Source organism: Ostrinia nubilalis, chromosome Z (genome assembly GCF_963855985.1).
Source record: "Ostrinia nubilalis chromosome Z, ilOstNubi1.1, whole genome shotgun sequence".
Classification (NCBI taxonomy): domain Eukaryota; kingdom Metazoa; phylum Arthropoda; class Insecta; order Lepidoptera; family Crambidae; genus Ostrinia; species Ostrinia nubilalis.
The window spans coordinates 22,953,260-22,968,828 of NC_087119.1; the positions used below are offsets into that span (position 1 = coordinate 22,953,260).

A 15,569-nucleotide genomic window follows, 5' to 3' on the forward strand; every position below is an offset into this window, starting at 1 on the left:
CGGTAGCCAAAGGGCAAAGTTACGGCCTGTCACATAGGTGCGTTGGGACCCTGAGTTATGTTGTTTAATTAAAACAATAAATAAGGCCCAGCTGACGGCTGGGTGGTCCGAATTCCTTTTTCGGGCATTCTTGACTTTATCTGTTTCGGGGACCTACAGTGTACAGGGGCCTTACTTTGTTTGGTCTGAGCTGTTTGAGAGAAAAATGGAATTAAGCTTTTAGTAATTAAGTTTAATTGAGTACTTTAACAACTTGTATATAACTTACGGATAGTTAAAAATGTACAAATCTCAGTATTGTCTGTCTGCACGCATATCATAAGGTAATGCTGAAAATATATCGGAAGCGTCGTAACAGTAATGAAAATCTTTTATTTCTATTTATTTGTTTTACTAGCTCAACTCTTACTACAGCAGTTTTGCAATAATTGAGCACATAATTTTATTTAGTAACATACTCAAAATCTGAGCAGAAGCCACGAAACTAACATCGTTAACAAATCAAGTTCAATTGTTCCGATCTACGATACGAAGCTGGCGTTATGAGAGAAAAGAAAAGCTACTTTCCATGAACAGCAGGCACTCGTGTTACATGTAACAGATATTTAACATATTACACGTATCGGATAGTAATAATTATGGAAACTAACAGGCTAGCAATTAGTACCAGAATTTAATACACATTTTCAATACTAGCTATGCCTGTAGTAAATTTAAATCCAAGCATAGAGTAGTAGACAAGTGGTCACTTATCATGGGCCTCATAAGAAGGCTCAAGGTCACCCAAAGGGCGATGGAGCGTGTTATGCTCGGAGTTTCCCTGCATGATCGAATCAGAAATGAGGAAATCCGCAGGAGAACCAAAGTCACTGACATAGCCCGCAGAATCGCTAAAATCAAGTGGCAGTGAGCGGGGCACATAGCTCGCACAGCTGATGGCCGCTGCGGCAGAAAAGTTCTTGAGTGGCAATCACGAGCTGGAGCAGTGTGGGCAGGCCGCCCACTAGGTGAACCGACGATCTGGTAAAGGTCGTGGAAGGTGCCTGGATGACCGATCTTTGTGGACATTCGGTTGTTGGGGGAGGTTTTTGTCCAGCACTGGACGTCATTCGGATAGAGTAAAAAGGTAGAGTCCAGTATTGGTATTCATTTCAGTATTAGACTTATATGTTTGAGTAGATTTGTACTTGAGAATCGTTTCATAAATGGTTCTTATTTTATCGCCGCTCAGAAGAGATGAGCTATAAAATAATACTTTCGTTGTTACTTACTGTCAAGCTTGAATCCATATTCATACAAGAGTTATTTCCCACCGCCGCTCGACTATTGTGGTGAGCCCACTCGTAACACAAGCTTATTTAGCTTACCACGAGGGGCTAACGGCACTATTAGTAATTTGTGCAATACAAATTGCTAACAATCTTTAAAAATAAATTACAATATCTCATTTCTGTTATTAGAATAAAGAAAGAAAGAAAATATTTTATTTGGCCCAACATATTAAATTAATTATTACAGTATACAGCATAAAATACTTGCACATTTGTGGACCAAAATGGTATCCGCTCAGGGCATTATTCAGGGTATCACAGGGTACGCATACTTTATTTCATGCTTCTATACACACTAAAACTACTATGCTATGTTATTTACTATGCTAAGCTCCTAGCATAGTTAACATTAATATGTTGCAGTTACAGACAGAAGATACTTTATACAGGGTGGAATTTTGTAATGCCACCTGGAGGGAAAGTACTCTTAATATTGTAGATAGAATTTTTTTCTCAAAGAAAACATTACATTATTTTTGAAAAGAAATAAAACTGCATACAAAGATTTCCAAAAATTTGCTTGCCACACCCGGGAATCGAGCCAACTAAAATCTGTTAAAAATTACACCCTGTATTTTTATTGCATCGATCGTTAGGGTCAAGTACAAGGATGAAATCTCTCTAACAAACTTGATAAATCAAATGAAAGGAAATCCATAAAATCTTAAATTATTTTAATTATGTACAGAAAATTGTATGGTACGGTAGTGAATTTTCCAAAAATTTTCGAAAATCTATGAATGCAGTTCTCTTTCTTTTAAAAAAAAAAAGAAATGTTTTCTTTCAGTAAAATTTTCTATCTGCAGTATTAAGAGTACTTTCCCTCCAGGTGGCATTACAAAATTAATACTTAGATGTAATATCTAGTGACTTCTGCACTATTTAAGAAAATAATTCAATGAATATAAATTTGTAACTAAATTATAAACAGAACCTAAATTAAGAATATTTAAAAATGTATAATTTCTAACTGTAAAACAATTTTCAGATCTGGATCAGTAATTAATTACCTCATATAAAATGTTAATCAAACCAACCTTACCTTTTTTCCTCTTTAAAGTGTTAAATCTACTTACCGTTTATTGTTAACCATCTTTACGGTTACTTTGCGGCTTAAAGGATTAAATAAAAGTGAATTATTTTATAAACTGGAATATTTTTATTAACAGATTGTTATAATTTTTAGACACATTATGAATAAACACCCAGGCATACATTCGATGTCGTTCGCCTCATCACACAGTGCGAGCGCGGGCGGGAGCGGATTTTTTTACCGACTGCTTAAATGTGGGTATTAGAAAGCACGTCTTCATTAGACCCACCAAATACCAACATAGAAAATACTATAAATCTATTATTAACACGAAAACTTTAATTAATATTAAGTTATAGGAGGTACCTAACTATTATATTTGAACATCTAACCCTTAATGATTGTATATTTAATTATTGTTATTCTGTCGGCCGTTTGGTGTAGTGGTTCAGAACGGACTACTATGCCGAGAGGTCCCGGGTTCGATTCCCGGCCGGGCAGAAATTGAAATGATGAATTTTAATTTCTGTGACGGGTCTGGGTGTTTTCTATGTATAATATGTATGTATTTACAAAAAAAAAAAAAAAAGTATTTAAGTATGTTTAATTGTTTATATCCGTCGTCTAGTACCCATAGTACAAGCTTTGCTTAGTTTGGGACTAGAGGCGCAGTGTAAAATGTCCAAGGATATTTATTATTATTATTAATTATAGTTAGATACTTTTAGTCATGCATCAAGTAGAGCTGATATTTGGTAACTCAGATGAAGATTTTTTTTTTAAAAACTAGGCGTACAACTGCTTATTACTATTAACATGAACTCTCTACACCTTATAACAGTAACAGTTAGATAAATACAATGTCAGAGATTAACATGCTTAAAATATTCTTTGTCTGTGACATCAACGTCAAGCTAACAAATAAATTGTATTATTACAGTCTTACGACATTCTACATTAACGAAAATGTCAATGCGTAAAAAGGTTTAGTACCGCTGATATAGATATAAAAGTCCTCGAATATGTTTTTGAACAGAGAACCAAAATGAAGTTTTTTTTTTGCTTGACGTTGATTTCAATACTGAGTTTTAATAACATATCAAACCGCTCCCGCACTCGGTTCCGCTTCCGCGCTGTTACCGTGAGTGCGGCCTGAAGCCTGGCTTGTGCACAAGCTGACAGTTTGTTTCCAATTACATAGGTTTACATACTGATTGCATACATTGAAACGGTTACATTATTCGTTTGAGTCTGCTACATTAACATTATTTCAGATTATTCATAAAGTACTTTAAATCTATACAAAAAAAAGGAACTAACGGTGCGTTTATTTAGCCGGAGTAATAATTATACTTAGATAATGCTTACAACTACATAAAAGACCATTATTAGACACATTTCCAAAATTTATTAAAAATGTTTCATTCAGTTTTTGACCGGCCAATTTTTACGCTTTTCTCTATTCTACATTACAACCTAATCATTAATCTATGGAAAATTTTCACATCTACCTAAAATTTCTTATAATTATACCTTAATTCAAATTAAATATTAATGTTCAATAAATAAATAGTATTCAATATATTAATAAAAAAAACTTTCTTCATAGTTTCGGTTTGTAGAACCAACATATACAAAGTGATATTCGATATATTCGGTCTTTGTGAAACCTTAGACGTATATTATTATAATTATTGTAGTTATAATACGCCTCTACTGTAATTTACCAATTTAATAACCGGTCCTCGGATGAAGCTCGCGTTCCAAGGAGATGCGAGGCGAATGCCGGCACAGCTCCATCCGGGGAGACGATGTAGAGATTAAAAATCCGGCACTAACTCGGACTACATTAAATGATGAAATTTACAACCTTTGAGATTCAACAAACAGATCTAATTCAACAGAGCACGCTCGTGCACGTGCCGAGCTCTGAACCTACACAACCGTGGATCCATCACTGAACTCACTGCGTACTGCAGAGTACCTCAGTCCCAGTTACGAGTCCGTCGCCACTCACTCCTCCTAGCCGACACTACATGAACCCTCCACTAGTCGCGTACTGGTGAGCCAGTCGGGGCGCTCATAAGGCGCAGAACTGGGGCTATGCGCAGTCCATCGAGCTGGGGCTGGGCGGGCCGCCCATGACGCTGTAGGGCGGGCTATGCGGCGGCAGCGACTGGATGGAGCCCATGGGCCCGTGGTACATGTCCAGCTCCAGCGACGCGTCCGGAGAACACTTCTCCGCCATCTTGTTCTCTTGCTTCGTCACCATGCGCCGCCACTTCGCCCGCGCGTTCTGGAACCACACCTGCGGACAAAAAACAACATTGGTCGTCGGTTGGTCAACACGAAACGAGCCGCTAGCCAACGAAATGTCGCATCGCCTTAAAAAGATTCGCCGAAAAAGTAATCTCGCCTTGCCGCACGGGGAAAATTCTCCCCGGTACTTGCACAATTCGGCGTAATTAGCTTCCGTCACTGGATGCGGAAGCTCGCTTGTTTTCTTTTTCGCATTTCTGTCCGTTTTTGTGGGGCACGTGAGAGCGTTCCGCGGATTTGCCATTGTGGGTTGCGTTCCGAGGTTCCGATTTTATCTGTAATTAGCAAGATTACCGGCGGCGCCGCGCACAAGCGTGACGGTCGCCGGCGCCGGCGCAACATTCCGCCGCGCTGTTCCGCCGTTCCAATTACTTACATACGAAAAATTTTGCGGACGAAACTGAGCTTTGCATTCACCGATAGGATCGTAGATCGCGCAGGAATTTATATTCCATTCTTCTGTCTATGGATTCAATAATAGGGTCGGCGCGATGTTCAAAGATTCAAACGGCGTTCCCACGGCGCGATCCGCGGCCAATGGCGCGCGCCGGCGACGTGGCCACGCCCCCGCGCTATGGCGGCGACGGATGTTGCCTAATGCCAAATTTAGACGAGCGTTTCTTTCTGGCCGGCATCTCGGCGAGTTGATAACGGAACGAGGGCAGATTATAATTAACGTTCCGTTTTCAAAGTCGATGCGAGGATAGGCCGCGCGAGTCGGCGCAGGATTGATGACACTGCGCACGCTGAGATAACACCGGCGCGGTGGTCCCGACAAAACTGTCCGATATGAATGACATCCACCAGGTCCCATTCAGCTGTACCCGGCCCGTTTCCATTAATCCTCATCCAATACACGATGTGAGAATGTTTTGATGCTATTTATTGGACGTGTATCCGCGATTACTTGGTGCTTTTTTACGAGTGTTGTACCTAGTGGTTGCCAAGAAATGTTAATCATGTGTCATAAACGCGAATGCGTTGTAAACTGGGCGCATTACAATCATCTATGAGTCTGTGAGTGCGCGCATAAAAAGCGGAGCTATTCTATATCTATTAGAGCTTCAATCCGTCTCAGTCGTCCACATTACAATATTTTATTGCCGGCGGGACGTGTAATAACTCACTGAATATTATGATGTTTCATGTTAGATCTCTGATTAAAAGCAATAATACTTTTTGTAAAACATACATGAGCTTTTTGTCTTAATGTATCTATATGGTTTTAATGGCTATCAAATAGTCAAGGTAGTTTTGTCTTTAACTTTAATATTCGGTATTAAAGTTAAAGAAATCTGAGGTTTATATAATTAAATTGGTATAAGATACTAGTAAACGCCAGTTTTTATTGTGTTAGCATTGAAACTTCAGTATTAATACACTAGGTATACTCGTATAATATAGTTACACTGCTATTACTTGGTGCCATGTCCACTAAACTAACTTAAATTCAGTTGCATACGAATATCACTTGCAGGTACGACTGGAAACGGCTTACAAAATAAAATTTCACGTTGGGGCGTCCACAAAAATGTGACGGAAAGAAATTTCAAAAATATTTTAATAGGCATGGAAATGCAGTGCTCTTTCGTAGCATTCCGCGAAAAGGCAGTTGCACGTAACAATAAGAAAGGCCGCAATGTGAATATTTTCATCGGTTAAGAAAATATTTTATATTTAAAGAATAGGAAACGTACGAGTATTAAGTGGAAAGCGAGTGGCGGAAAAAATAAAAAGATTTAAAAAAATACTTGTTAAATAATTAGGTATAGTTGTTACAATTCACGAAGGCGAGTGAGCTTTATTTTATTTTCTTTTTGTGTCAAATAAAGTTTTTCTTATCTTATCTTTTATCTTATCTTATCTTTACATGTGTGGTGGCTCGCTACAGCTGTTCGTTTTTTCAAGTTTTGATAGATATTACACTATCGTTATGTGCATGTACAGGTAGATACACACAAGTAAATCTTACTCGCCTTCGTGAGTTGCAAGAACTATATTTATATTATTATTATCATCATCAATTCTTTCCTATAAAATACCATTGCTAAGACTGATATAAGTAGGTTATATCTATTTTGTAAAAGTTTTTAGATAATTAAAATTGAAATTATAACCGAATGAAACAAAAATACTAAAAAAGATCAATCATGACTTCATAAAAAAATCATTTTGTGAATACAGTTTCATCTGTTGGTGAACTATGGAATGTTGATAGTATTGTGATAATTTATTTAAATCACAACTTCACCTAAGTGCATACAATTTAGCCTTAACCTCCGAGTAATTAGAGCCCAGTCAATAACTCTAACTAGATCACACTTCAGAACAATATACAGTTATAATTGAAATGTAAATACTGCGAGATACGATCAAAGCGCCGCGGTATTTAATTATTATCAAATTAATGCCTAAACTGAAGTAATGATAGAGCGTCTTCAGCCATTGATATCATCTGGCGGTCAAGTGCGCGTCGGAGTAAGCAGTGAAGGGTCCCGTCCAAAATGAAATGGATTTTATAGTAACTTCCAGACGGTTGTACGTACATCGATTTTATTAGAGCAGTGGTTCTTAACCGGTGGTCCGCGGACCACTGGTGGTCCCTGGAGGCATTCCAAGTGGTCCACGAAGTGCACTTGCACACCTTGGTCAAAATCACTTTTAACTGATTTTTGCAGTCAAACTAGTTTTGACCGATTATAAGGTGGTCCCTGACAAGACAGAAATTTGGTAAAATGGTCCCTCATGACTCAAAGGTTAAGAACCACTGTATTAGAGGAACTTACACTGGGTTACAAATCAGATATTTTTTTGGAAAATTACATTTATTACAACAACATGAAATGACACAGTGTTAACCTTGACATGGCGTCGTCTCTACAATAATATTATTATTATTATCAAGTATGAATAAAATTCATGTAGAATTTATACAATGTCTATGTGTTTTTATTTAAGGAGTAATGAACGTCAATACTGAGTTTATAATACATTTCAAGAAGCTAACAAGCAACACTGACTATGGATACGGCCTAATGACGTGACAGGGAACAGACCAGCTAGATTCCTCCAACCGAAATTAGCCTTCATCAACGTTAAAATGCCTTCAACGTGTCCGCACATCTAACAGTATGTGTCTTACTACAATAGCCGGTGAGTAAGCCGCTTCTGGGCAGACTGGATCCACAGATTACACCAGCATCCTAAGATTAACCAACTAACAAGAGTAAGCCCTGATAGCTAAGCTGTTTTTATATTTTTCGTTGCATTTGATTTCAAAAAGATAGCATTTGGCTTTTGAATATCTCTACTGGTTTAGAGATAAAAAAAAGCTAACTTTGACCCCTAGATCTACTCGTGTCTATGAACTTAATGTCTTTCTTTTCTTCTATAAACGAGTTTCCCTGTAATGATCTAATTGGCGTGAAAAAGTTGCGTCAGTTGGCTCTTTGTGTTTTTACCGCGGAACCCAAATAAAAACTGCGAAAATTGCAAAATTATAACCGTTGTTGTAAATAAATAAAGTGGTATTATATGCGTTATCAGAGAATCAGTATTGTGTAAACCACCGGCTATTACCGGCCGGTTATTAAATAAATTAAAACTAATTCTTTTCTTCAACACACCCGGTATAACAGTTCGCTTATTAAAACCTTATCTGCGTTGTTAAAGTTTTATTTGATTGAGGTTTTTTGTTTGTTTTGTTTGGGTAATTTATTCGAATGTAAGATATTTCGAGTCCGTGGTAGATAAATCTTTCATAACCTTTATTCAATAAACAATAATTTTATAATAATACATGGTAGATTGATTATTTTGGTAGACAATACAGACTTGTGTTAGGTAATGTTACTATTTACATTAGAGAAAAAAGTCACCCGAATATTGAACCTTAACCTTCAAAACTATTAGTTATTAATATAACAATGTGTTGTTTAGTTAGTACTATACAATATATTAAAAAAAAAAGCTCAATCTCGTATGACACTGAAATTTATTTGCACTGCAATTATTTTGTAAACAGTTAATTCGAAGTAAATTGACTATCGACGCTACGCTTCTATCTTGGGCCGACATTGTCCCAAAGAGGTTCGTGTCTGCCGTTTTTTTCGTCGATGAAACAACATTAGTTACTTATATTTTAATTTTAAAAAAATAACATTTTTAGTTTACGATATATATTCCGTTAAGCATATACTAAAATTTAAATTCACTAACTGCTTTTGTATAAAACTCGAAGCAATTGTTACTATCGACGCTACGCTTCTACAGGGTGACAGGTAAAGCGATACATTCCTTGAAAGGGGTTAAAGTAGAGCTTATTTGCAGTCATTTAAGTCATATGACACCATGTCCGAAACTTATTCATTTCCAAGTTATTCAAGATTGAAGTATTTTTAAAAAAATCTCCAGTTTTTATGTTAAAATGTACCCTTATAATGAAGAATACGGAATAATGTTAACTTTTTTGTTGTATTCGTATAGCTAAATAATAAGATTGACATTTTAAATTGAAATTTGCAAGAAAGAATCGTCATTACTCAAGTAAAAGCTAAAAAACCATGTATTATTTTGCAAAAAAAATATGTTTTAGGTAATTAAACGAAGAATTTCCAAGAAAAAATGTATGGAATGTTGTGTACAAATTACAGAATTTAGTTCCTTGATTCATTAGCTATTCAAAAAGGTACAGTTGTTAAGCAAACACTACATCATTATTTTTTTATTTGAATTTAAACGTCTAGTAAGATACTTTCATAAAAAAATAAATAAATAAAAAAGTCACACTAACAACTGTTCTTGGGTCTCAATAAATGAAAAACTTAGTATTTTAATAATAATTGTATCACCTAATTTTATCTAGGTACATTATTTTAAGTCCTGCTCAAACTGTGAGCCCCGTCTTCTAATACAAGCTCGTAGTCTGTTTCTCACTTTTGTTTTTGTGACTCTTGTTGTCAAACTGCTGAATATCTTGAGCTGCCCTCCGAATGCGCTCACGAATCTCTTGCTCGTTGTTTACGGGGGTTACATACAAGAGATACTTCATGTGACCCCATAAATAAAAATCGCAAGGGGTCAGATCCGGACTTCTGGCTGGCCAAGGAATGGGTCCACCGCGCCCAATCCAACGAAGTGGATATTGTTGATCCATCCATTGGCGTACACTGAGCCGAAAGTGTGCTGTGTGTGTGAAAGCTTCGTGAGCGTATTCAGAGGGCAGCTCAAGATATTCAGCAAAGTTTGACAACAAGAGTCACAAAAACAAAAGTGAGAAACAGACTACGAGCTTGTATTAGAAGACGGGGCTCACAGTTTGAGCAGGACTTAAAATAATGTACCTAGATAAAATTAGGTGATACAATTATTATTAAAATACTAAGTTTTTCATTTATTGAGACCCAAGAACAGTTGTTAGTGTGACTTTTTTATTTATTTATTTTTTTATGAAAGTATCTTACTAGACGTTTAAATTCAAATAAAAAAATAATGATGTAGTGTTTGCTTAACAACTGTACCTTTTTGAATAGCTAATGAATCAAGGAACTAAATTCTGTAATTTGTACACAACATTCCATACATTTTTTCTTGGAAATTCTTCGTTTAATTACCTAAAACATATTTTTTTTGCAAAATAATACATGGTTTTTTAGCTTTTACTTGAGTAATGACGATTCTTTCTTGCAAATTTCAATTTAAAATGTCAATCTTATTATTTAGCTATACGAATACAACAAAAAAGTTAACATTATTCCGTATTCTTCATTACAAGGGTACATTTTAACATAAAAACTGGAGATTTTTTTAAAAATATTTAAATCTTGAATAACTTGGAAATGAACAAGTTTCGGACATGGTGTCATATGACTTAAATGACTGCAAATAAGCTCTACTTTAACCCCTTTCAAGGAATGTATCGCTTTACCTGTCACCCTGTATATCGGGCCGGGACTATTCTTCGCTATCGCCGCCGTTTTCTTTTTTGTTATCGAAAAAACATATTGAAATAATACAGATTAATAATTCGTCTGTAATTTCTTTCAGCTCAAAATATTCAGCAGTTATTAGTTATCGTCACTATTGACGTTTCGCCAATGTATTCTGTGGTTTCGCTTCTATCTTGGGTCGGCACTGTCCCGGCGAGGTTCGCGACCGCCGATTTTCTTTCGTCAACTAAACAACCCCATTTTTCTTTTATCGATAGAGAGACAGTGCTTTCGTAAAAAACTGGAAGCAAATTGTCACTATCGACGCTACGCTCCTATCTCGGGCGGCACTATTCCGGCGAGGTTCGCGACCGATGCATCGTTAGTCAGATGTCACGCACGTTAAATATATTTTCACTATCATACATTACGTCTCAATTTGCCTCCAGAAATATGTCGTTGTTGCGACGATTTTTCAGCGCGTTTCAGCTATTTTAATTAAGTAAAGCGAACGACACACGACAACCAAAAACATGTTTACAAAAATATCTATCTAGTTTAGTTTTATTGGAAAATACCTGGTTTGGTAAAAGTTTATGAAAATATATGAACAATTATTGTGCTCGATTCGTGTATAAATCTTTTAGGTCATATTTGGACAATCTAACTTTAGTTAGTCATTAGACGCATTCAGTCATGCCATCATTGATCAATAGTGGCCGTGTAAAGTTAAATTTGTGTTTTCTCTTCGTCCAGAACATTTCTATGAGCTATTTTCCTAGAGTTCCGCGCATCTCCACATTCTGCACATAATATAACTTTTCGTGGAGGTGGTAACTACTGGGTGGGTGTTATTTTGATTTATAGATATTTGACAGCATAATTTCAGATGCTAACAACAAAGTAATCGATTAAAATCGAGGATTGAGCTTTTCATTACGTTCCGCGTGTTAGTAGAGTTAAGGACATGTCACACTGGTTGCGGTCTGCGGTGAGGTAATAAACATACATGATGCGAACTACGTTTACTATGGCCTGACCGCAGACCGCATCCAGTGGACAAATCTTTTAAGTACAACTCGCGCAGTGTGTCGCGCGCCTTGCTTTATTAATCAACTCGTTGTGAGTGATGGACGACGGTACACACGGGGTGATTTATCTCGCGATGCAGATACAAACGTCTCAAACGTCTGTTATGCTCTGCGGATTAATTTTAACTGCTAGGTCCGGACTATTGTGCCTTGTTGAGACCAATATGACAATGTGCGTGTCGTACGAGCATTTGAGCCCAATTATGTAGATCATCCGACGTCTTGGCGCCATAGCTCTAGCTAGCTCAATTTGGATTTAATAATTGGAATTTTTGTTGGATATATGTATGTATAATATCCACTTTACAAATACTATTTAGATAATTATATGCTAGCTGTAACAACTGACATGCTTAACGAACCATCTGTAACTCACACTGGCTTAATATACAACTTAGTACACTGCTTTAGTTAATATACTACAGTTGAAATTAAGTTTAAGACGTGACTGTGAACTAATATGGAGATAAAGAACAATCATGAAAAATAAATACCTGGTATTTCTATTATACCAGTAGCATTAAGAGCGTTGTCACATTTTTCATGCAGAAATCGAGAATTTGGCAGATTTCGAAATGATTTTAGTCATATAATTTATTGTTATAGCTTCTTTTGACTTATATCATCGTAATTATCATACGTTTTTACGGAATGTCTATTGACAAAATCTCGTTCAAATTGGATTTTTGCCTACGAAAACAGCGAATTTCGAAAGCCCGATTTCCAGGTAACTCGCGAAGGCACAACTTTGAACTAATATTACAACAAATTTATTTTTAAGTAAGAAGATAGAATGTATTCATTAGAATAAGCATACCCTGAAGAAGAAAGTGTATTGAGAAAATTTTGATGTTTAATTCATTAAAATGCATTTTTATCATGTCTAAGATAGTCAAAATTCGAGAAAATTACTGCAAGAAAACAGGTCACATCTCATAATCTAAAAGTCATTTGGCAACATAAACTACTTTATACTTAAGAAGAAACATAGTACTATTATTGTGTGAAAAAGAAAAAATATCTATCTTCAATCTTCAAATGAAAAATTAATTTGAAAATACTATAAAATCGGGTGCATCAAATGGCATAAATCAGTCGTGCTTTGGCACTCGTAGACGCCGGGTCTATGTCAGTTGACTGTCCGCTGACGTACATGCGTCACGCGTGATTTTTTCGTAAATTGTAGTATGATTGAGTACTTTTGATCCGCAAGTATTTTTAATTTATTTGTTTAGGTAAATCGGACTTGTAATTTCTTTCCGTTAAGCCGTGTGGTGACGGCAGAGTAGAATACATTTGTCACCAACCCCTACTCTTCCCGCGGGTGTCGTAAGAGGCGACTTAGGGACTACACATCAAACAGAGAATGGGCAGCAGCGCTCTCTGAAAAACATCAATCTTTTAAACTGCGATCTCCAACCCGCCTGCCTAGCGTGGAGATTATGGCAAAACCCTCCACTATAGTGGAGGAGGCTCATAGTCCAGCAGTGGACTGTAAAGGTCTGTTGATGATGATCTGTTTGGTCAGGAAAAAATAAATGACTAATAAAAATTTTAACAGGGTGTCAAAACATTAGTCTATGCTATTGTGTTTCTACCAACATAAAATATACTCTTCCTTACTAATAAAAGTTGAATAGCGTCTGTATGGTCACACAACACTTCGTCATGTTTTTCCGAAAGTTCAATTACTGACGACTGAATGAAAGAAATTGGTGCGTAACTATTCATCTGATATTAAACGTTTAGTAATAAAGGGGTAGGTCAGGTAAATGGCAAATCCACCAGCGGTCGCTCGATGACACTTAGACAAATAGTTTTATAAAACGTCAACTAAGTTGGTTAGGTATTTGTATTGTAGATACTTATACAAATGAACGTATAAAATGAGTTTATTTTTAAAAGTATAGGTACAGGGTGGAAACGATAAGTGATTTCACTTGATTTTTAATTATACAAGATATCAAGAAACTGTTTACTGTTCCTGTAAGTGCTTCATGAGCTCTTTAAAACAATAACAATAAATAGGTCAAAGAATAAAGTGGATCTATGCGAAAATTCAATGTTTCCGAATTTCATACTAAATGTATGCCGCCAGCCTTACCTACCATATTAGAAGTGTTAATTTTTTAAATTTAAATTTTTAATTCAGTAATATATAATAATCAAACAACAAACTCGTAAATTGCATTCTTATTTAAATTATTTACGGAAAACATGATTTTAGGTTTAACTTGCTACAATATCATCAAGAGATACTAATTAATAAATACTAAATAAACAGATAAAGGGGACGGCATTAAGGCACTCAGAATTCTCAGAAACCATTGATTTCGTGTTTGTTTGTAACTGTATTAAATGTATGAAAGCTGGAAATATAGGTTTTTTGAATAGATTCAGTTTGTTCTTAAACATATTATTGATGCCGTTTGCTAGGTCTCATGAAGCACTTTTTCAGTAAGTAACCATTTGTTCGACATCTTGTATACCTACTATAAGAAATATTCGAGTGAGATCACTTATTGATTATTTTCGTCATCCTTATTTGTATTAAATTTAATTAAAATACACTAAGGCTGAGATGCACCACCTAACTTTGACCCTAACTGATAATAACCGGTGTTTTATGTTAGACAGATTTTTGACATCCAACATTTTGATGTCAATGTTAAAGTAAGACGGTGCAACACGGCCTAACAAATGTATCGTAGACAGTACTTTTTATTTTCTGCATAAATCTTTCTTTTCTTTGTAAAGCTATCTACAAGCTTTTATTTTTTCTTTGACATCTGGAGTTGTAAAATCTTGCAACTTAAAATTTACTTACTTCCCGTTTTCCCATTGAGCTGAAATTTTGCATGTCTACACAGGCATGCAAAATTTCGTTTCATTTCGCACTAAATAATTTAATTTACACGTGTTTTCATGCGATGGCCAAGTCAATATTTTATGTAAAACGTTAATGATTTCCTGGACTGGACTTGGTATTACATGGATCTCACAACTTTTTACCGTAGAACAACTGAGTAGTGAGACTTGGTTTTTTGACAAGTATTGTTTTTGATGGGTTTGTATTACAGAACGCATGTGTACCTAATGGGATAACTGTTTAAAAACACGATTAGATAAATTTTGCTCTATGGATAAAAATCTTTAAGTTACCTCTGATTTTTTTGCATTATAAGACCGTGGTTTATAATAATAAATTCTATAAAATCACAATGATATCAGTATTTACCTCTTTGATTTCCTGACTTGTTTAGATTTACAAAAACTAAATATTTATTATAATAATTTTAATGGCGCTTACGATGTTTAGTTACGAGCTCTTTGATGGACACAGATATTATAGATAACGTTTAAAAAATGGCACGCTCGTTTTCATACATTTCATTCTATTTATTTAACCTATGCATATTTATGTGCGGAAACGTCACAAAATCAGAATAAATTTTATTTTTTCCATCCCGCATCATAAAAACTAAAAGTCAAAAGTAAAATTTAAATAGTAAATATTTTTCATAAACAAGCTTTTGATGCTGTAAAAAGAATAAAATAAAACATAAATTCTTTCAAACCCATCAACTTATTACTTTACTCAATTTAAAGATTAAAAACTTGTCGCGGGATTTACTAGTGTAAAAAATACATTAATTACGTAACTTGATTTTGCTAAAAGTCTGATCTGAGAAAAAATCAAATAGGTAAATTATACATTATTTCTTTATTATTATGTATGATGTACTGTCTTAGGTACGATACAACTACGGATTAAGATCGTTTAGTCGACGCAGCGTTGAAATTGTACAGATAAATGCAGTTTGCGCACTCACTACGCGACGTCAAGCAATAAAAACCTAAAATTCGA

The 15,569-nt window shown here is 35.6% G+C and overlaps 1 protein-coding gene across 1 annotated transcript in view; it reads right to left on the reverse strand.

Moving 5' to 3' along the window:
- Window positions 1-2,467: 2,467 nt before the first annotated feature.
- The window catches only part of LOC135086711 (protein apterous-like), a 145,593-nt gene continuing 132,491 nt past the window's right edge, over window positions 2,468-15,569 (reverse strand). The window contains exon 6 of the mRNA XM_063981488.1: window positions 2,468-4,672. Coding sequence (XP_063837558.1) covers window positions 4,466-4,672 — 207 coding nt within the window. The 3' untranslated portion in view covers window positions 2,468-4,465. The remainder of the gene's footprint in view (window positions 4,673-15,569) is intronic.